Source organism: Haemaphysalis longicornis, unplaced genomic scaffold (genome assembly GCF_048455015.1).
Source record: "Haemaphysalis longicornis isolate Haplotype H1 unplaced genomic scaffold, Haemaphysalis longicornis Haplotype H1 scaffold_8, whole genome shotgun sequence".
NCBI lineage: Eukaryota > Metazoa > Arthropoda > Arachnida > Ixodida > Ixodidae > Haemaphysalis > Haemaphysalis longicornis.
Genome location: NW_027526445.1, coordinates 121,146,286 through 121,167,770, shown reverse-complemented (window position 1 = coordinate 121,167,770; position 21,485 = coordinate 121,146,286). Strand labels below are relative to the sequence as shown.

The following is a 21,485-nucleotide window of genomic DNA, read 5'->3' as shown; positions in this document are numbered from 1 at the left end:
CAAACTCTACCATTGAAATAGTTATTGTTTTATTTATTGTAGTTTGCAAGGTTTAATGTATGCATACAATCATTGCTATGTTATTGGGTTGAAATAAATGATGAAACTCTGGTCTTACGCCCTTCTTTCCGTGAGCACAGAATGGATACAACTGCAGCCACCGGAAGCACGGCATCATTCCCAACGCGTCTAGAATTTTTTTACCATAGTACGACATAGAGGAAAATTAAGTTCTTTTTAACTATTAAATGGTGTGCACGTAACTCATGAAAACATGAAAAATAGATTGAAAATGATAGTACTTGTTCTCTCCTCGCATCAGCCCTGTGAAAGCTCATCAGAAAAGTGGATCGAGCAGAAAATGTTTTTGCAGGAAAAAGTAGTAAACAACTGGACATACTTTTTGTGTGAAGGAAATTATATTGAATGCTCCTGAGCATTTTGTGGAGTACCAAAACGCTTTGTAAAGGCATTCGCGGCGGTTTTATATACAACTGAACTGGTGAAGCAACTGATGTAAAAATAGTTGATTTAGTCAGAGCATGAAAGTGTTCAGGAAGATTGTCCTAAAAGAAATTTAAGAAAACCGGCACTTTTACCTTTGTGAAATTCAACCCACTAAGTATGCGCCTTCCGCACCCCCCCCCCCCCCTCCTTCACCTTTTATTACAGGAAGCCGCCCCACAGAAGATATCAGCACCTGGACAATACAACTACTCCACCTCTGCAAAGAAATGAATATTTTCTGCATCCGACAGTAAAAGAGGCACAGCAATTAAAGGAACGACCATTCGTGAGCACTCTTTAATAAATGACTTTGCTCTCAACTGACTCTCATAATTAAGCAAGGCTGCGCTGAAGGCAGAACGGCTGGTTGTTGCGCGCGGACTCGCTTTAATGTGCGTGCAGGTGACTCAAAATGGTGGGTTTGTGCTGCTGCACAACGCGACTGAGTCGTATGCTTGCGGCGCAAGCAGCGGTCGTCCACCGGCCTCAGTACAGTTAACGTACTGTGGCTGAACTTCAATACCCATAGCCTGGCCGAACTTCCGGCAGCTTTAGTCCGGCTGGAGTCCGACGACCGCATCTCGGCTGTCCTCCAGTGACCGTACTTCGGCCGCACACATGTGGCCTCGGAATGGCCGGAGCCCTACGGCTGGAATCTGGCCGTATGAACGTAAGCCTGTCGACTGGGCGACGGACACTGGCCGTTGGATAGCCATGGGAGTACGGCCGTATACGGCCAAAAAGCCCACATTTGGACACGGGCCGAACATGTCTGCTGCAAAAAGGCCGGACAGAAAATCTCCGGCCAAAGTGCACCGGCGTGCGTTAGGCCGAACAGGCCTGCGCTGCCTGGGATCAGATAATTCTGGCTGTTACGCTCTGCTTCCATTCGACACATACGCTTATAATACCGCCACACAATACACAACAGGCTTTTCTGCCAGTTTCCCTTGGTACGGGCGTGAGCCTTCCTGCCCCATCGACACGATTCTTCCCTACCACGCCGATGTTTCTGAAACCAGGCCAATTTAGGACGTTGTCAAACACGCCGAAGAGTGCCGCCAGCTAGCACGATCCTTCATGACGGAAGAACAAGCTCGCCAGAAGTCTCACCATGATGGCTCTACGCATGCCTGAGGCTTTTCGCTCTGCTCTCTTGTCTTGTTGTGGGTCCCGAATAAGTCAGCTAGACTATCCACTAAACTACTTTCGAGATACCACCGTCCCTACCCCATTGTTGAACGCACGTCTCCAGTAAATTACATTGTCGAGTCGGTCACTCCTTTAGCGCAGTCGCGGCCGTGAGATTGTTCACATTCAGCGTCTCAAGGCTTACGTTAAACCACTCGTCGTATCGTCCCCGTGAGACGCCAAGATGGCTGCTCTTTGAAGGGGGTTGATTGTAGTGAGGAGTATGAGCGGACGCCTCAGAGCAAGTAGACAACGCAGCGCTATCCGCCCATGCGGGTATTCGGTGCATCGCTGTAAAAAGAAGAAGCGGAAAAACGCTTTGCGTGTGGACTCGCGGAACCCTGCTCTCAGTCCTTGCCTGGCCACGTCTCGACCGTGAATACACCCCTCTCCAATCGGCTACCCAGACGTCGGCTATCTCTTATACAATACATATAGCACTATATATGCGCCGAACACAGGCAAAATCGTTTCCGAAAAACCACCCGACGGGTGTGATCGATCATTATTATCATATTCCAGTGTCCCCAGCAATTGAGATGTCTATAAATGTATACCTGTAACATCAAAAAAAAAAAACAGTGGGAATTAATATTCTCTATGTCCCAGAGTTTTTGTTTGGCCCACCGTGTTAAAGCAACCGGCTTCAAAACGCTCGGGGGAAACAGCGTGCGTATTCTTAGGTATCCATCCAGTCCCCCGAACAGTGCCCTGCCATGCCTCACGGATCATTTTGTCTTACGGGAACATGTGACACACGCACGAAAACCCCAGGTGACGGTGTGTACACCAAATAAAAATGCGGGTACCGAACGTTTTCCGCTCCAACTCCGCTCCTCGACTTAGCAGGATGAAGGGGACCAGCGAAAGGCTGTGTCGCGCATGCTTGCACATGAACAGCGATTACTGGCTTCTGTTTTTCACGATTCGTGCAGCTGAAGGCGACGCAAGAGCTCACCGTAGCCATTTTTACATTGCTTTAAAATTCATAACACAAGAGAAGTGGCAAAACACCGGAACTGTCACATGGGTTCAAGTGGCCGCCCTCACTTTTTCTGCCTGGAGCAATATGGCGGCTGCCTGCTTCAACATCAAAGCGCTACCTGCACTCCTGAAGTTTTTTTAACCTCCTCCATATCCCCCAATTGGATATGAAAGTCCTATCCGCAAAGGCCGTGGCTTTGCAAATGGCAGATAACGAGTCATTCGTGGCTGCATAGTTAACCACACAACCTTATCCTCTAAAACCTACTTAGTGGTAAGATATATCACTCATCATTGCAAAATAAAAACCGAACATATCATGAGCGATAAACCACAAGCCGTGGTGGTTTAAAACATAAGGTGTCGCATTTATTAGCCCCAGGATGCGGCGGCCATTTTTTAGTGGAGGGGAAAAAATGCACCCATGTCTAGATATTGGCGAACGTAAAAAATCCCCGATTGTCTGAAGTAGACTGTAGCTTAGTAACAAGGTAAACCTCATTGGCCACATGTGAAACCCAGTAAGACCTCAAAATTTTCATTTTTAGAAACAACAACTCTGGAGACGGGTTTCACCGAGGAGCCCAACCTCCTGGAAAAGACCTGAAATGTTGAAAATATGAAACACCACCTTTTTTCACTAGGCTATTCGCTCTACAACAGCGATTACAATTTGTGCTGATAAAAATTATAAAATAAGTACTCCCAGTGAACGAACGTCGTTTAACCCAATGGCGGTAGTTTGTTCCCAACTGCGAACATTTTATTCGTTTGTGCAACGGTTACATAACAGCACAAGTACGATTCCTATCCTCGGCAAGCATTTTACGGATTTCTGCCATGTTTTTTTCCTGCATTTCACAAGTGGATCCCATGGTAGTCGCCATATGTTCCAGAGTCTCACTGGTCATCCTCTGCGCTTCTGTAAGTCCATGCTGCACCGCTCTCAGCGTTTCTCCGTGCATCGCAGCGGTAGTATTCATGTGGTCGGTCATTGTGGTTATAGTGTCCTTATGTAATTTGGTCTGCTCCGTCATCTGCTCACTCATCTTATCAAGCATACGATTCTGCATTGTAGTCATTGCTTTCATCTGCTCCGTAACGACATCAAAAGTTTTCTTCTGCATCTCTAGAATCTCCTGGTTTTTTTGGCCTTCCATCTTCTGCACCATCATGACCATTTGAAACCTGAAAAAAAAAATAATCGTTTTCCAGTGAAACTGTCAAGAACGAGTAGTCGTTGCGCGTAGCACCAGCATGTCGGCACGTATTCACGCGATCCTGGACACATACCCATGCCCTGTGCGTGTATTGTGGGTTCGCCGGGACATGCTTCCTGCCCACATAGCGGCGGATCGCGCCTGTCGCCGTATAGACCTACAAAGGCCGCTGCCACTTCTTCCGGTGTCCACCCGAGAAGAACTGCTGGTGGAAAAGGAGAACCTCCGCCGCGCCACGCGTGCTTTACTTCCACCGCGTGGAACCGACCTCCCCAGTGGGCTCGCTCGCTGGGAGGAGGTCCTGCTGCGGAGGCTTCGAGTTGGGGTGGCATTATCCCCAGCAGTGACCCACGCTTGGCCTGCCCGCTATCACGCACCGTTTGCGGACACCTGTCCCTTTTGTACGGTACCTGCGTCTGAAGCCGACACGAGCCACCTTCTATGGACCTGCCCTGCCCTTCAAACCTCTCGCCTGCAACACCTCCGGGGCACAGGGCTCCATCCTGGGAGACCCCCTGATCTACAGCGGTGGATATGGGGGCCTCAGTACCGGTCTCTGTTGACGTTTCTGCGTGAAACCAATGTAATGTTGTATATATGACTGTTATGCCGTAAGGCAAACTCTCGCAAAAAAAAAAAAAAAAAAGTAGTCATCACTTCCTTCTTTACTTTTGTGCTCTACGCGCCACGCAATGATATGCGCCGTAGTTGTGCACAAGCTATTCACCTATAAAATGTGGTGAAATTTATCTCCTGCGATAATCTCGACATATGATATGTTATTTTCATAGAGTTTCTTGCAGTATACACTACAGAGGAATCTGGCGCTAGCGTGTATGAGGCTCACATCAAGGCCGTCTGTGTAGTCATGGACCGCCATTAGATCATGCGCTCGCCTTAGTTTTATCATTGGCTCGGATTAAAACGCTTTAGTGGCCGTATATTCGAACACATTGCCACAAAAAACGCATAGAAAGGTGTGGTATTATATAAGTGGAAAATAAAACAGGCTGTTTTAAAGGTAAGAAAAAGGAAGTAAAGCGCATTTTTGCAGGCACGGCTGTGCCTACCATTCGGCAGGCCAAGCTGGTATTACGAACAATGATAATAGTTTTCGGGGGAAACCCATTAGAGACTCTTATTTTATTAATTTTACCATTACTTCAGATAATAAGTTGTTTGAAGAGTTATACCCGCCGCGGTGGCTCAGTGGCTAAGGAGTTGCGCTGCTGAGCACGAGGTCGCGGGTTCGATTCCCGGCTGCGGCGGCCACTTTTTAATGGAGGCAAAAAGGAAAAACGCCCGTGTGCTCGACATTCCGGCGCACGGTAAAGATCCACAGGTGGTCAAAATTATTCCGGAGCCCTCCACTACTGCGCGCCTCATCACCTGCGTTGCATCGGCGCGTTAAACCCCACAATCAATCAATCATTGTTTGTAGAGTTTGGAACGCAGCGCCCCTATGAAAGCGTCGTCTTCCTGGTGAACAGGTGCACCGACCGTCAGCTACAGTTTACCAAATCTTCTTACTTAGCAAGTTGGTTCATACTTGAAGAGAAAACAAAACGTGGCGTTAAAAAGTCGCGGAAGCAGAGAAGACAGGACAGATACCGGCGCCCGTATCAGTCGTATCTTGTCTTCGTCGAAGTAGGTTTTGTTTCTTTATCTTTTTCGTCAGCTACAAGTTTCGCGGCGGTATATTACCCGCTTAGTCATACGTTCCTTCACTCCGGCATGACCAACGTCAGGTATTATCTCGCCCTGCCTGCTGTTTTGCCGAACATGACTACCACAGAACAGGGAAGATTTCTGCTTCCTCGTAGCTCGTAGATGTGCTAATGCATAGTGAAGAAAGCAAATCCTAAAAACCGCTTAAGAATCCAATGGTCATGCCAAGCCCAAGCCAAAAATCGGGGTCTTCCCATAACCCCCTTCGACGGCATTGCTTCTCAAGTGCAGTTTCCTCTCTAGTATATTTACTAAGAAACTCTATGGTTATTTTTGCAATCATAAAAAACAAGAGCTGCTGCCACGGCAGTGATGAGTTCGCACACTCACATTTGCAGCGTTATTGTCCCGCGGTGAACAACAAAACAATGTTATCGTAAAAATTAACTTTTATGGTAACGAACTTAGGCTTGCATAAAAATTAAAGAAACATTGATTGATTGATTGCAGGGTTTAACGCTCCGACGCAGAGCTGGCGATGAAGCGCGCCGTAGTGGAGGGTTCCGAATTAATTTTGACACCTGGGAATCCTTAACGTGCGCCGAAATCTCGTACACACGGGCGTTTTGACCTTTCGCCTCCATCACAAAATCGGCCGCCGCGGCCGGGAAACGAACCCGCGATCTGGTGCTCAGTAGCGCAACGCCTTAGCCACGAGCCACCGCGGCGGGTAAAATTAAAGAAAAAAACGAGCCACGAAGGAACAGCAAGCAAAGTGACGTGCCACTATGGCCGTCGGCCAAGCGCCGTTTCCTCGGCTCGCATTTATCTCCAGTGGCCTCGTTACTAAAAGTATGATTTAGACCGAAAGCATTTTCGCTTAAACAATCAACACTCTAGGTTACGTATCACAAAGTAACGTCGTTACGGTACCAGGTAACATGGTCTGTGCCGCATACAAAATCCAGGAAAGGAAACGCGCACTTCGCTTCCAACAAAGATAAGATAGCGGGGAAAGGCCAGGCGCCCGTAGCATACCACATTAGCAAATCAAAAACAGAAGACTTGAAACGCGGTAATATGTGAGAGACACCGTGGCATCGTACAGAGCAAACATCAATAGTGAGCTGGAAGCTTACTTGCTTGCCTGTGCCTTGCCAGCTATTTGCTTAACTGCGTTCACCATGGCGTGCGCGTCGAGAAATTGAAACAACGAAAGTTCTGCCGACGACTGCCTATTCCCTTTTTCAGCAGAGACATTTACATATCCTCTTTTGTAGTTATTCCCATGCTTTTGTATTCATAACAACAAAGACATCTCCCGGAAGCGGTAGATGTCGACGTTTTTTGCTGATGGTGCTTTTTGCGTCAATATAAAAAGCCTCGCGGGAAAGAAAAATCCCGTTTAACCTAGCCTAGTATTCTCATTTGTGTGCACAATTGCTGGTGCTGTAGCGTCGATCCCACTCGTGTACTGCAGCCTTTATAGCAGTGGTTATTCTCCCTCTTTACATACCTCGTTCCCTCACTCTCGGGCTTTGTGCGTGTATATGCATACTAGCAGCAGTTCCCGGTGGCGATACCCGTGTGTGTTCATGTATCACCTGGACTAACGCATAGTCAGGCATGCGTGTAAAAGTGCTGTTTGCTTTGAATCAACATTCCCACGACATGCGTTTTTTGGGAAGTACAAAATTATTTTTTCGGCATTCGTAACCATTACATATTTACGAATCCACCAAATCAATATTACTGAATCACACGTGCCCATACTTATGCTAGCGTTTTTGCCACGCAGAAATCCTGAGGGGTCTGTTTCTGGTAATTTCATAGCTACGCGATTTGACAGCACACCCAATTGTATGGATGAACTGCCTGAGTACAGCTTCAGGAATATGTGAATATACGTTTTATACAAAAGACATAATCGCCCCGTAAGGAATTGATGAATGCGGAACCTTGGAAACCGCTTTTTACTCATTCGTATACGGGTTACCTAATTAAGCAACAACCATCAAAACAAAGGGCCCACGAGATAACGAGTAACTTACAAAAATGATTACACCTCCTCAGTATATGAAGATTGTTTTCGAAAAATCTAGCATATTTGGCTCCTGCTCTTTCTCCTTGGTAGGAATATGCTCAAAAACTTCTATATTTTGGTTTAGGAGTTTGGCTGGGCGTGAATGCCCTCTTTGGTCCTTTCACATACTTAGGGGGTAATTGCAAAACGTCTCCGCTTCCTGTTCTAAAAACTGCTTAGGAGATAATCCTTAGATTCCTTTTGTGCATTTATAGGGATCAAATTTGCCAGCAAAAAAAAATATTTCATATTTCAAAGCCTGAAAAATATATCGAGTAATATCAGTGAAAAAAAGGCAATATACCTCAATTCTGACTTGCTCCATAGAGTTTTCTCAGGCGACACATTCAAACAACTCTTATTTAACAAAAATCATGTTTATATCTTAACATCCCAGGTAATTTGCAATTTTCGCATCCTCAATTTAGTCTATTTTACTTTCAAAGACCGTCACACCTTTAAAGGGAGGATTTTCGGTCTAGCACATTCACACCCTTCTAATTGCTTGTTTCGACATCCTATGCCTTTCTTAAAGAAGGCATGAAGACAAAGTACAAGTGGGGTTTATTAGAAAGACTGCTTAGCCCCGATAACAATGATACCAATATCATCGCAATCTTCGAACAAATAACGGAGATATTAAAGAAAACGTGTGAAGCAGTCGCGACCCCCTAGCCAATTTCCCGCAACTTTTCTATGACGTCACAGAACCATGTTTGCGCGTTTGGCGGACGCCTACCTGACCTGTCGCGACGACACATGACTGGACATCTGTGATGGGGCCTCTAGTTCCATTTGACCGCATCACTTGAATGCTAACGTGCAGTTAACGCACTGAAAATTATGCTTTATTGTTGGCCCGTATGACGTCAAACTTGCTTATAACACGTCACTGTGGCGCAAAATTTGAAAGTTTTTAAATACTTCTTGCTTTTTTTTCGTTAAAAAACACGTTTTGTGGTTGTAATGGAGCTGAGTGAGATACTGAATCCTAGTTCTTTCAAATTAACGAAGTTGTATTTTCTCTTCATGGCTCCTTTAAGCCTCTAAAAAACGAAACGATGTACGATTGAGGTTTTTGGGCTACATGGACCACCGAGCGAGATATTGTCGAGTGTTGGTTTCCAACATCTTAGTACCGCTGGCGAACTACATCTGTGCCTTTGTCGGGCTTGTTAGACCAAACCAGGACATGTAAGATTCAAAATAAGGTCATTCAGTGCGGTTACGCGCATTGATAGAACCAACGTTTCATTGGTTCAAAAGGGACCCCCACCGATTGAGATATTTGCGGCAGAATCCGGCAGAAATTTCGAGGAGTCTAGGTATTTGAGTTGAATGCCACCTTGCTGTTGACACTCGAATTAGTCCCGGTGCCAAAAATATCCAGAGGCAATAGTGAGTAGACTAGTGCGTACGCACGGATTTTTAATGTTTCGATTAGCCTATCTGGCCCATTTTACGTTGTCTGTCACTGTTCCCTCATACCCCAAGCTACATGCGGGCGACAACTCTGCCAAAACGGACAACGAGCGAGAAGTTGAGCTAGTGGGGAAGGAGGTAGGAAGGGTGAAGACTGTAAAGCGACGACGTAGAAGCCCGCGGTGCGAGTAGAAGGGGGTTAAGGAAAGGAATTCTTTTAATGAACACGAATATCCCAGCAGTTATGAAAGCGCTGGGGCAGATCCCATCGCACCAGGCAGCGTGATCGCCCGCAGGCCACCAGATCGACACGCCACCATCATGCGCTGAAGCCGCAGGTGCAAAAGCTATGGCGTGGTAGCAGCGTGTTACCCCTACTACGCACATCGAGAAAACGTGGTGGCTTCCTCGCGTAGTCAACTATAGGGTGTTATTCCCCCCGCTTCCATTGCCAGAAACAAATGCAATAAAACACTCTATGCCACACGGACACCGTCGAGTGTGTGTATACTCGGTTACAACTTAAGAACGGCACCGGAAGTTGCCGCTGTGCCTTATCACCGTAGCCGGATGTTTCTACGTGCGGCGCAAGTAGGGCGTTACTGGGAATATTTTGAACATGGCGTGAGCCTTTCCCGTGTTTTTTTGGACTTAATATGCTTATAAACGACTCCAGTGACGACAGACAAACTGCGTGAGACAAGGCAGACGATATCACGCATTCATAGCAAACCCCTTTCGAAACGCGCGCGCACTGACGTCGTGGGTCCGACGCTTTGGCGGAGTGATACAATACATGAGGTGGTGCCGTTCTTGAGTTGTAACCGAGTATAGTTTTATCAGTACACAATATTGCAAGAACGTTGAAGGTAAATGTCGAAAGCTTATTGTGAGGTATTCAGGCTGACCTCCATGCAGCGAAATATCGGCGAATATCCGGTGAACCACGGCGGCCGCTGCGCCGCCGGCGTCGTGAAAACAGCTGTTCGCCATGGATCTGCGCGGGCTAGACATCAGACGCACGGCGGGGAACGTGACCGGAAGAGTGGGACTGTATTTTGAAGCTGCAGCCAATCACAGCTTTCTATTTCCTGTCTGCGCAGAGCGCACGCGCCCTAAGCAGCGGCTTTTTTTTTCGTGTACGGCTCTTTTCTCGGGAATACCAAGTCCAGAAAACTGCCAGAGAAGTTCCACAGTAGCGCGGTGCGTAAAAGTGTAACCGAAATCGAAAAATTGATGGCCATTTCAGTGAAATTCCGCCCACAAAGTAGCTAAGGGCTAGCAAGCAAACGCACAACACAAACAGTTTCACTCATTGTTGCCATTTGGTAATGTTTCTTGTGCTAACCGTGAGCCCAACTTAAAGAAAACACCGCCCTCACAATAAAAAAACAAATATAATTAGGTCGTTCATATCCCGAAAAGCACGGATATGTTCACGCGCATCGTGTCTTGGATTGGACATCTCGCAACCTTGATGCAAGCAGGACGCTGGTCGGCGGCGTTCGCCGGTTCATGTTGCTTGGAGGTTGAGGTTGACGAAAACTTCGCGGCGCGTTGATCCTCGGCGGCCGCCGCGAGCACTTCGCTGTCGAATTCCGCTGAATGGAGGTTGGCCTTTAGGCAACGCTTTCCCGATCTGGGTAGCAATGATGCAAAACTATTCAATATTTCGTGGGGCGTAGGTTAACGGGTCAATGAAACCGTGAACCAGAAGAATGCAAGAACAGCCGACAGCTCGTCTGTCCTGGTATATAAAACTCTCCAAGCAAGGCTCGGAGAACCCATGCCTTTGATAGCGGTATAGATCACGGTATTTGAAAATTATGGGTCAATAAATTAATATGGAGATTGTATGCCAATAGCCAATAAGACCAAAGTTGGGGGAAATATGCCTGCCGTGTAAAATTAGAACCATGCGCCCGATGCTTTTGAAGTTGAGCTTTATATTGGTGATCATTGCTGCCTTTGCAGTAATTCCTCTTTGTGTAACTGGTGAAATAAAATTGCTAACGCAGCAGTTGTTTTAAATCATCTACTCACAATTCATTTCCATTCTGTAGGCCCTTGTCCTGGCGGTGGGAAACTGCCCGCGAAGTATCAGGCAGGTCTACGTCCGAAGACCTGATTTCAAAGGAAATGAAAAGATTTGGCAAAAATAATACTTTTGTTTTTTACCAGTAAGACCTTAGAAGGGGCAAATTGTTTGTGCGCGGTTAGGTATTATAGGGACACGCCCACAAAAGTGAAGGAAACGGCCAGATTCGTACGTGTGAATTGAACAGGAAATGTGCTGAAATAGTACATCTGGTTGTCTAAAAATTTTACGTCTGGTTGGTACGTCGGGATATTTTCTTTAAGGCAGCAGAACTGCCAGTTCCGAGGCCCTCGCTATGACTGCGGCTAGTCGGAGCTTGGGATGAGAGGCTCGCTAGATGATCACACAAGGGCAGGTCACGCCTTAACCAGCATGATGCAACTGACTGCTATACTTCTCAAAGCGCATGTTTATCCCTGTTAGGCAATCTACAAGGCAGGATGAAGTCATGGTCTATCAGCTTCCGAAGAGACGGTGCTTTCGAAGAGTTCTAGCCATATGGAGCAACAGGGCGGAGCAACGCAGGAGTGGCCCGTTGCTCGAAGCTAGTTCCGCATGGTAGCACCGCACACTGTACGCGACCGACGCTGTAGAAGTTAATCTATAGACACTGTGATTTTTACCGCATTTGAATAAATATCCTTTACAAAGTAGGAGAAATGAAAATAAAGACGTGGCCCGCTGTCCAGAAATTTTGCTGACGACTACGATACTGCCATATGCAAAATTCTAGCGCAGCGCGAACTGCACTTTTCTCAGTGACGGCGCATAGCTGATGCGTCTCAGGAAGTGATCGCATCATCACGGAAAGCACGACGGTACGTGCTACTCTATACTCGGTTACAACTTAGGAATGGCACCGGAAGTTGCCCTTGCGCCTCATAACCGCAACCGGCTGTTGTACCGCTGGGCGCAAAGAGTGCGTTACTGCGAATATTTTTTGAAGCACAAACTAAAAGACCCCCCAAAAACAAAACAAGTAAACTTAATGTTCCTGCGATTTTAAAATTTCAATGTGAGATACATTACCACAACTAACGTGTATCAAAACGAAAAGTATCATAAAAAGTTGCCATTCCCACTTGCAAAATGGACAAAACAGAACCTTATTAAAAAATAACAAAGTTCAGTTTACTTTCTATTGCATATTTTACACACGCATGCATTATTCACAAGCTTTGAAATTACGAAGTATCACGGTATAGTGGCCTTTTTGCTTGGCGCATTGTATTTTTGTCCCCACATTTGCCACCATCTAATTCTCCAACATGGACGTCTGGTACGAGGTCGATTTTTTGGCGGAGCATGACTACACAAGGGCCACCTGCAACCGCATTTGTTACTGTTTCTTCGACTCCAGATTCTTCGTCGCTTTTGCGGTCGGGGCGAGTTCACCTCCCCAAAGAGCCCAACAACGCCAAAGCATCTGTACAGGAAGAACTGCAGCGGCATTGTTCTTTGTCGCCACGTTCAGGATACACTTTTGAACGTCTACATGAAGCTGCGAGAGGAGCACCCGCACGTTGGCGTGAAAGAAACTTGACGCACGACAAGTGAGTACACCGGTGTCAGTTTCCCGAAGATTTTGAACATCAAATCCAAAGCGAAGGCGACGGGCGGGAAGCTGACACCTTCGCGGAAAAGGCCCGTAACCGAGAACCGCAGACGCAGCACTGCAATGTATGTCGGCTTCACTTTGTGCGCGCTGAGAAACATTGTGCACGATCTCTTCCGGCGCAACGAGCCTCCTACTGCACAGAAGATTCCGGAAGAATTTCGGAGGAGTGAGCATCTCCCCAGCCTTCCAACGTGGACCATCCGCCGCCTCCTGAGGGACATCGGCTTCGTCTTCGAGAAACGTGAACGAAACTCCATGATGATCCAGCGTCAGGACGTGCTGATTTGGCCGCAGAGGTACCTTCGTCAGATCGCTGAGTACAGGCAGCAGCACCGCAAGGTGTTCTACACAGACGAAACTTGGGTAAACACTGGCCGTGACGAAGGCTTGGAGGGACGAGACAGTGAAAACGCCTCAGGACGCTTTCCAGCGTGGTTTGACAACTGGGCTCAAACAGCCATCCGGAAGAGGAGCGCGGCTGATAGTCACCCACATCGGCAACGAGGACACCTTTGTTGGCGGCTGTCTGCCCGTCTTCAATGGAACGTAGTCGGGAGACTATCACGAGGAAATGGACGGCGAGTATTTAGAGGCTTGGTTTGACTCTGTTCTCACTAAGCTGCCCCAGGGTAGTGTTGACGTCATGAAGAATGCGTCCTACCACTCCAGGTGCCTGGAGACTGCCCCGACCATGTCCTCACGCAAGCCTTACCTACTAGCATGGCTGACATCAAAAGGTATCCCGCGTAATGCAACGATGACAAAAAATCAGCTTCTTGAACTGGTGGCGCCGGTGAAAGACCAGTTTGTGAAGTTCAGAGTTGATGTCGCGGCAGAAAAGGCTGGGTGCGTCGTTCTGAGGTTGCCACCATACTACTGCGAGTTTAACCCCGTCGAGGTGATCTGGGCGCAGATGAATGGTGAAGTTGCCAGGCTGAACACTGACTTCAAGATTGACAGTGTGCGGAAGCTCCTCATCACAGAAGCTGAGTATGTTTCTCCAAACAACTGGGCCAAGGCTGTTGAGCACGTCATTGGCATTGAGGACAGATGCCGAGAGGTGCGTGGGTTCAGCGACCATGTGGAGCCAATCATCATCAGCCTTGGGGAGGAAGACGACGACAGCTGTGGGAGTGCAGATGACGACCTCTCCGGCATCGAGCAAATGGAGTGAGGCTTACCATGCTGCAGTCTTCAGCTCCGAAGCTCCAAACGGCTCTTTTAAGAGCCCAACAAATGTTGAATAGCGGTCTGGCCTACAGCGAGCTTGCCACCTGTGTATCCTCCCACTATGTTTGCTTTATGCAGCAGAATTAAACTTTTTTTCTGGAACAATACCAAGGTTGTTTACATGGCTGGTCAACAATGTAGGGCTGAGAAACATGAAACATAAAATAAGGCGGCTGGTTACACAATCTTGCATTATTGAAAAGACAATCTTGTATTATTGAGCCGACGCTCTGTAACTTTATGCTCGGCTGCCTCCCGCCTACCTATCTTTGCGGCCTCACGCTCAATTCTTGCCTTAAAATATTTTCATGCGGCCACGTCAGCTGTGTTGGTTTCAAGGTTTCCAATGGTCTTGTTTACCTTTTCAACGAGTTTAGGTTTGTGAACAGCGTCAGGATTCGTTATCTGGTCTTTCTTTCCGCACGAGCCAAGCTGATTAATATGGAGAAATACACTAATCCATGGTCAGAAAAGACGTGCGACACTGTATCTAACCACTCACTGCAAAAACTCCCTGGTAACGCAGAAGCGTTCCAGATGAGCTTGAGACGTGCCATGCCACCATGTGTTGCGGGGCGGCACCCCACTGACGTCCCAGGTCCACATGGATTCTATCACTGTCCTACAAAACGAACATTAACGTACAAGTTGAGAGTGTCTGGCTCTGCTCTCCTTGTCACTGACACTTTGCGCAGTTAATATGTCCTCATAAAGAAGAAATACATTTCCCGGTACATTACGTGATACTGTTTGTGGGGAAGCAAACAGGTCAGTACGAGCTTGCACCTTGTGGGGGAATGCACGCAAAGAAAACACAAAAACTTCCCGCTAATTTTGTATCGACCTGGGAGAAACCACCATCTGCCCAACCTTGCAGTCAACAATTTTAAGGAAGTCTCTTTTTCTAGTAAGAATGGCTGTTCTGCCCGCACGTCTACATTTAGCAGGCTAACTTACTGTTTGTTGGGAGAGTGTCATCGCTGGCTTGGTTGAGTGCTGTGGTGAAACATCTCGAGCCGACAGGCACACTTTAGCCAGCTTGCATGCAAATTAAATGGCCTTCAATGCTAATGGGCTCGACACTAATACAGTACAGGCAATTGCAGTAGCAGATTAATTTACACATGCAACTTTGGTTATCAAAGACACAGACGCTTATGGTGCTGCGGATGTGACTGGCTTCTGAATCCCATAAAGGTGCAACTAAAATATACTGCTGTACTCCAAGCGAGTGACTGTATGCACTTACAGCAATGGGACGGAAACCTAAAACGGCTCAAGGAATTTCTCCAGAACGATCGAAGTGCCCATCCGCAGGATGGTGGCAAAGGGAGTTACAAGGGCCATGAAATGGTGCCAGAGGTGGCAAATAAAAAACCAACACATGAAACGTGACCAGCAAATCGCCTTCAATCTAAACCTGTTCACGCTTGGTGTTCCACTTTTGCTGTCACACTAGAGCTGCTGGAGATATAAAGAACCTGGGACTTGAAATGCAAAAAAAATGTGAAATACGACAACCCAACCAAACCAAGACAAGATGGGCTGCATTTGTCACGTCCAACCAACAAATTTTTTGACGTTGCTACCGTGTGTGCCCTGCCTTTCCACAATAGACTCTTCTACCCTTGGAATGAATGCCAACATGTTGCAACAATGCACACGATACGCTGAATGCCACCAGGGCAAGGCTGTCTGATTAAGTTATCGGACTGCCTGAAGCTTTCAGCGACAAGCTTCAACGAGGGGACTGTGCCTCGTGGCAGTACAGAAATGTTTTAAAATGGCTGCTACGGTAACTAGCTGCTGTACAAAATGTGCTCATTTTGTTTTGTTCTCTTTACGTCTAATTTGTGGCGTTGTGCCTGATGATTAGGAATCTTCGGCGCGTAAGCTTGAAATTGTCTTGCAGCATTACGTGATCTGCGACTATATTTTTCTTTGTTTGGTGATTTTATTTCATTTGAAACTGCTGGCAATGAAAAGTTGCCGAGGTGATGAGGCAAAAAAACGACTTGTATAACCATCTCACTAAGCCCTTTGCACCGGCAACATTTGGAATTAAGGTATAAGGGAAATCACTGCAGTGTTCTAAGTGGCATCACATGCTACTTATGTGCTTGAATGGACTTCTCATGGCAGCGCCACGTATGGGCGGTTTTGTTCTTTCCCTGAGGATAAGTACATTTTCCTATCACTGCAGGTGTGCTTGTATGTGATTTTAAGTCAAAGCTTGCAGTGTAATTCGATGTATGTAATATGTAATTAAAAAATTACAATTGACGGTGCAGTTGAAATATGGAACACATCCCTGGCATGGTGTCGTGTTGAATGGTATCAAAAAAGCAGCCGTTGCGAGTTTTGTGCATGTAGAGTACACTGCTTATAACGAATGCATGTATAATAATCTCAGGCTCATTGTAGGACACGATAAAATGTAACTGCCATATCATGGGCATGGGGAGGTCATTGAATGCAACTTTGTTTTCATTAAATGCAACTTTGTTTGGATGTGATAAAGAAGACTGAGTGTCAAGTTTGTCGAATGTGTCTCACGTATATAAATAAGCAGCTGAACAGAAGTGTAAGCAGCTGTTTCAACATCTGGTCTAAAGCATACTTCAGAGAGAAATGTGAGATATGGAGGTTCTTAGCAGTGCGTTATTGTGATAATGTGGAGGAAACATTGAACAAAACTGCGTACGGACACTGTGAATGTCTTCTTACACCTGCGGTAGTGCCTTAGTGGTAAATCCAGATGGAAGGCCTGCAGAGAATCACCTGTCGCACTCTGCATTCTGGTGTTCAGTGAAGCTCCATGTCAAAACCACACAACTCGTTTTAGCCCAATTTATTTTGGTTGGGGTGGGGGAGACACCTGGTATTGTTTCTGGGCTCTAATAACCTTTTCATATTTGTAAATTGGTACCTGAAGCTCGCATCTATGAGTATGTCTGCCAGTGAGACTGTCTGCATCATGCCCTTGTTTTGTCACTTCAATTTGCATAGAAGACACTACAACTTTCCATTCATAAAAATTTCGGCGCAAAAGGGAATAAAAGGAAATGCTGTTTATAAATGGCGGTTCTCTAGCAAATTATAAGTGTGAATAATTCACTCCCACATATAATTAAGAGAAAAGGAACGTTTTGCTGTCTGGACTGCGATTTCTTTGAGCTTGCCCCACCAGATGTAAATTCAAGCAATGGGCATAAAAAGGTGAGCTGTAACTATGACGCCAAAAAATTTCCCCTGTACAGGCATTTTCCCCATTATCGTAAAATGACACTCCAAATGCCGTGTGTTGGGGCGTATAACAATCTGAGAGAAGTGAAATAACTTGTTATAACCTATATTGGCGTTCTCAAAATCGCAATTGCCACGGCAGCTGCGAAAGAGCATTTTTCAGGAATGGAGAATTTACCATCCATTTGGAAACGCCTGCGTAGGCTCGATCAGAATGGCATTGCGTTGAGACTTGAGTAGAACTAAGCTTAAAAGCGCTTTTTCCCAAAGATGTGCAGCGCCATGAAGCACGATTTTTACGCGCAGACACTTGATGGTCGCTTCCTGTAAACTGCAGGCTTTCTTGCCAAGACTGCGTAAAAAAAAAGCGCGTAAAAGCGCGATATTAAGGACAGTCGTAGAAATGACGGCAGTGCTTAGGCAATGCACATGTAAGGAGCAATAACTAGGAATAGAAAGAAATAATCTCACGCGTATAACAACGAAGTAGAAGCGAAGTTATTTTTCACGCGTGATCTGAAAGGGGCAATTCTGTTATTGTTTTTCTTTTTACACACAGCGCGCTACCTATGTGCAGCTCCGATTGGCGTGGCTTTTGGGCACACATTACTAAACACAAGAGTGTTTGATGCCATTGTTATTACCCATCAGCATAATCTAAAAATCTAAGATTGTTCTCCGTGTCGTCGTCGAACGCGCATAATGTTGCGTACCTCGCGAAATTAATGCTTCAGCACATCGAGTACTTCACGTACGTATAATTGCATCGATCCTTATAACATGGTGAATCTTATAAAAATTAAGGACGCACTCGCTGTTTTACGCACTATATTAAAACTTATTGGTTCATTCGTATGTCATAATTACGGAATCTCGCACCGTCCACGAACTGGTGGGGTGAGGTGTGGACAATGGATCAGTTCTAAAATGATAGACGCAAGATAAACAACCGATAGCAATCACCGCCAGCGCACGCACACAATAACCACACCGGACACGAGTCGTTTTCATCACTTTTCGGACTTAATCTGCCTATAAATTACTGCAGTGACGACAAAACTCGGTGAGAAACGCAGATGATGTCACGCATTTACCGCGATCCTCTTTCAAAACACGCGCGCACTGACGTTACGGGTCCGGCGCTTCGGCGGAGTGATACACTACATGAGGTGGTGCCATTCCTAAGTTGTAACCGAGTATAGCGTTGTCTTGCAGCGCGGTGCCGCGAGGCGGGGATGTCGCGCGTGGCCTCGGCATACCATACTCCCGCTAACGCTTTTGCCATACTTTCCTCCTCCGCTTTCCTGCCCACTCAATCTCGTCTATGCTCGGTGTCTTCCTCATTCGCTCTGTTACAATGAGGCCGACGGCGACGCGCAACCATAGGAGCTGCAGCTTAAGAGCTGCGCTCTGAACCATTTACTTACCTTTTAGCTTTTCTCTGCGGAACGTTTCCATGAGGGCGGGAACTGACCTTCGGTTCCGAAACGTCAATGTCCAAAGAACTGAAGTGAGAAGAAAAGCAGAAGCTGAGCATAAATAAGATTTTTACAATATATATAGGCATATAAGCTTACAAGCTGCCAATGTTGTTTGGCGAAAGAATACTTTCACTTTTACACAGCAGCACGATGGATGAAAGAGAAGGAAAGGCAAAGCCCCTCAGGTTTGAATCAAAACAAGAAGCGAAATGGAAACTGTCGGTCTGGTTCGTTCTCATTGATCTGGTAGGACTTCATTGATTACATTATCCGTATCTTAGTGGAAAAGAAGTATCGATACAGTCGTTCCTTCATACATTGTCGTGAATGCTTCCGTCAGATTTGCAGTTGCAGTGAACAACTTGCTATAGCAATACGCTAAAATGAGAGAAGTTGCTCTGAGAAACCTATGGGTCCACTGGTTCTGTGTTAAAACACCGTCATTCATTTAGCTTATAACTGCTGATTGCTGAACGTGAAGCTACTACATCCTACCTGGTGCGGCAGTAGCTCATTGGGCGCTCTAAAATAACATTACGCCTTTATTAATGCGAAGCACGCAGTTAACTCTGTTCTCTGCAAATTTGGTATTAATGGCCCTCGAAATGGCAAACGGATGGCCAGAAAATGGGCAACTGCTCAATAGATAAGAAATACTGCACGGAACGACGACATAGTTCTCAGGGAAACTTCGATTAATAAAGGACCTAGATGAGTTGAAAGGGTATTTCAATAAATGTTGCGTTTGGTGGCAGAAGAAGAAAAAGAGATAAAAATCAAAGCCGGTTGCATGCCTGTGGAATCCGCTGAAACTGCGGAGCCGACTGCAGCACGCTGGCGGCCATTTCCCGGAGAGGCGGTTGTCGCTCACAACGCCACTCACCGTGGTATGTACGTACCGGGAGCTGACCAACGGAGGTCTCGTAGTTTATTGGGACATATATGTGAGGAGTGGGGGGTGGGGTGTGACTCGTGGACCAGCGCGCGACTGAGGTGGCGCACTCTACGGCCGTTGCATCATTCAGCATAGCACTTCTGGGCCCGCGGTAAGGGTTATAAGGTGCGGGCCAGCGGTGGGCGTGTACGACCGAAGGAATGCCGGTCCTTTATGGCAAACTTTTATTTGACTAAGGGAGGGGTATTTGGCGGGCGACTTCAGCACGCTGGCGGCAATGTCCCGGAGAGGCGGCGGTCGCTCACAACGCCACTCGCCGCAGTGTGTACGTACTGGAAGCACCGGTACTGCTAGTCAGTAGCACTGGTACTAACACTGGTGACTGGTAGTTCCACCTCACCCGTGACCAAGGCAGCCGGTTCCCTCAGACATTTCCGTCTTCGGGTCTCAGCTCCTCAACGCCGCCTACCATGGGTCGGTAGTAGGCATTAACGGAAAGGAATATTGGTGCATGGCCACATGATATGAATGAGTGTGTCTTTCAAGCCACACGAAGGGAAGTTTGGGGATCGATACAGGGTGGGGTAAATTATGTGCAGTTTGGCGGTACTGGGCAAGGTGTAGGTTTGAATGAGGCGCCATAGGCGTTCTTCACAAAGAGATATAGCCAGGATGAGCCTGTGTGAATATGTGGCTGGCATTACGGTAATTGGCACTTATTTCTTGATAGCTAAGCAAGCTGTCTCCGGCCAATCGGGCTCCATTTAAGTGGGCGAGGCTTATGCCTGCTGGGAGAGTTAGCTCGCGAGCTGCTCTATTGGCTGCCTTGTTGGCCCCACAGCTACATATGGGCAGGAATGCGGACCCCCTCCATTGTGTCGCAAGGGCGATTTCGAACAAGAATTCGGAGCGCCTGGGGAGAGGGGCGAAGCCCCTTCGGGGCTTCGGCTTTCGGCATCTTCTGCTATCATCGTCATTTCATGTAGTCACGGAACTAAAACGCCGGGACGCCCGCTTTCCAACGCCTCGCATTAGAAGAATAACGCTTACTGAAAGAACTCACCGAGACATTGGTTTTTCAACGCCCCGTGATAGGACGCTTCGTGCTTCTAAGACCCGAGACATGCACAGCAAAGCTGTATGGGGCGGCGTCAAAACAGCACACGACGAAATAGCACGTGACAGAAGAGCGCCGACTTAACAGCACGCGTCAAAAGAGCACTAAGTCAAAAGCGCACGCGCCAAAGAGCACAGTGACAAAACAGCACAGCGTCCAAACAGCACAGCGATAAAACGGCACCATTTTATGGCATGCCTAATAAGGCGATTGCTTAGATATTAACACGTGTACAAACATTATAGAGGGCGCAAAATGCTCTCTGTAAGTTCGTCTTCACGTTCGGTTGCTCTTTCTCGGAAAACATGTTCTGGCTTTTATTACTGCACTATGTAGGATGTTTGAAATGATAGCGCCAAAAGCCAGAAGAGAAAACGCACTTGTATAGAACAAAAACATTCAAAAAGAGAAGGCGGTACGTTGGCTGGTATAAAACTCACAATGGCTTTTGTTTCCTTATCAACATCAAGGTTATAGAAACGATCACTTACACTTACCGTTTTTGAAGTAGCCCTTCAATTTTTGGGCAAAACACCAGAGTATAATAATAACAATAACAATATAATAATAATAATAATAACAATAATAATAATAATAATATAATAATTTTCAATCAATCAATCAATCAATCAACCTTTTTTTTCGGTGCCCAGGAACAACCCTGAGGTCTTGGTGCTGGTACACAATAATAATAATAATCAATCAATCACGTTTATTTACGTTCC

The 21,485-nt window shown here is 46.6% G+C and overlaps 1 protein-coding gene across 3 annotated transcripts in view; it reads right to left on the bottom strand.

Moving 5' to 3' along the window:
• Window positions 1-3,311: 3,311 nt before the first annotated feature.
• Window positions 3,312-21,485, bottom strand: part of LOC144149431 (uncharacterized) — a 63,404-nt gene continuing 45,230 nt past the window's right edge. For 2 of the 3 annotated variants that reach the window (XM_077680994.1, XM_077680996.1), the window contains 3 exons: window positions 18,695-18,772; window positions 11,119-11,199; window positions 3,312-3,870 (listed from right to left, as the gene is read on the bottom strand). In XM_077680994.1, coding sequence (XP_077537120.1) covers window positions 3,465-3,870; window positions 11,119-11,199; window positions 18,695-18,772 — 565 coding nt within the window. In that variant the 3' untranslated portion in view covers window positions 3,312-3,464. The remainder of the gene's footprint in view (window positions 3,871-11,118; window positions 11,200-18,694; window positions 18,773-21,485) is intronic. The other variant, XM_077680995.1, reaches the window with a different exon arrangement.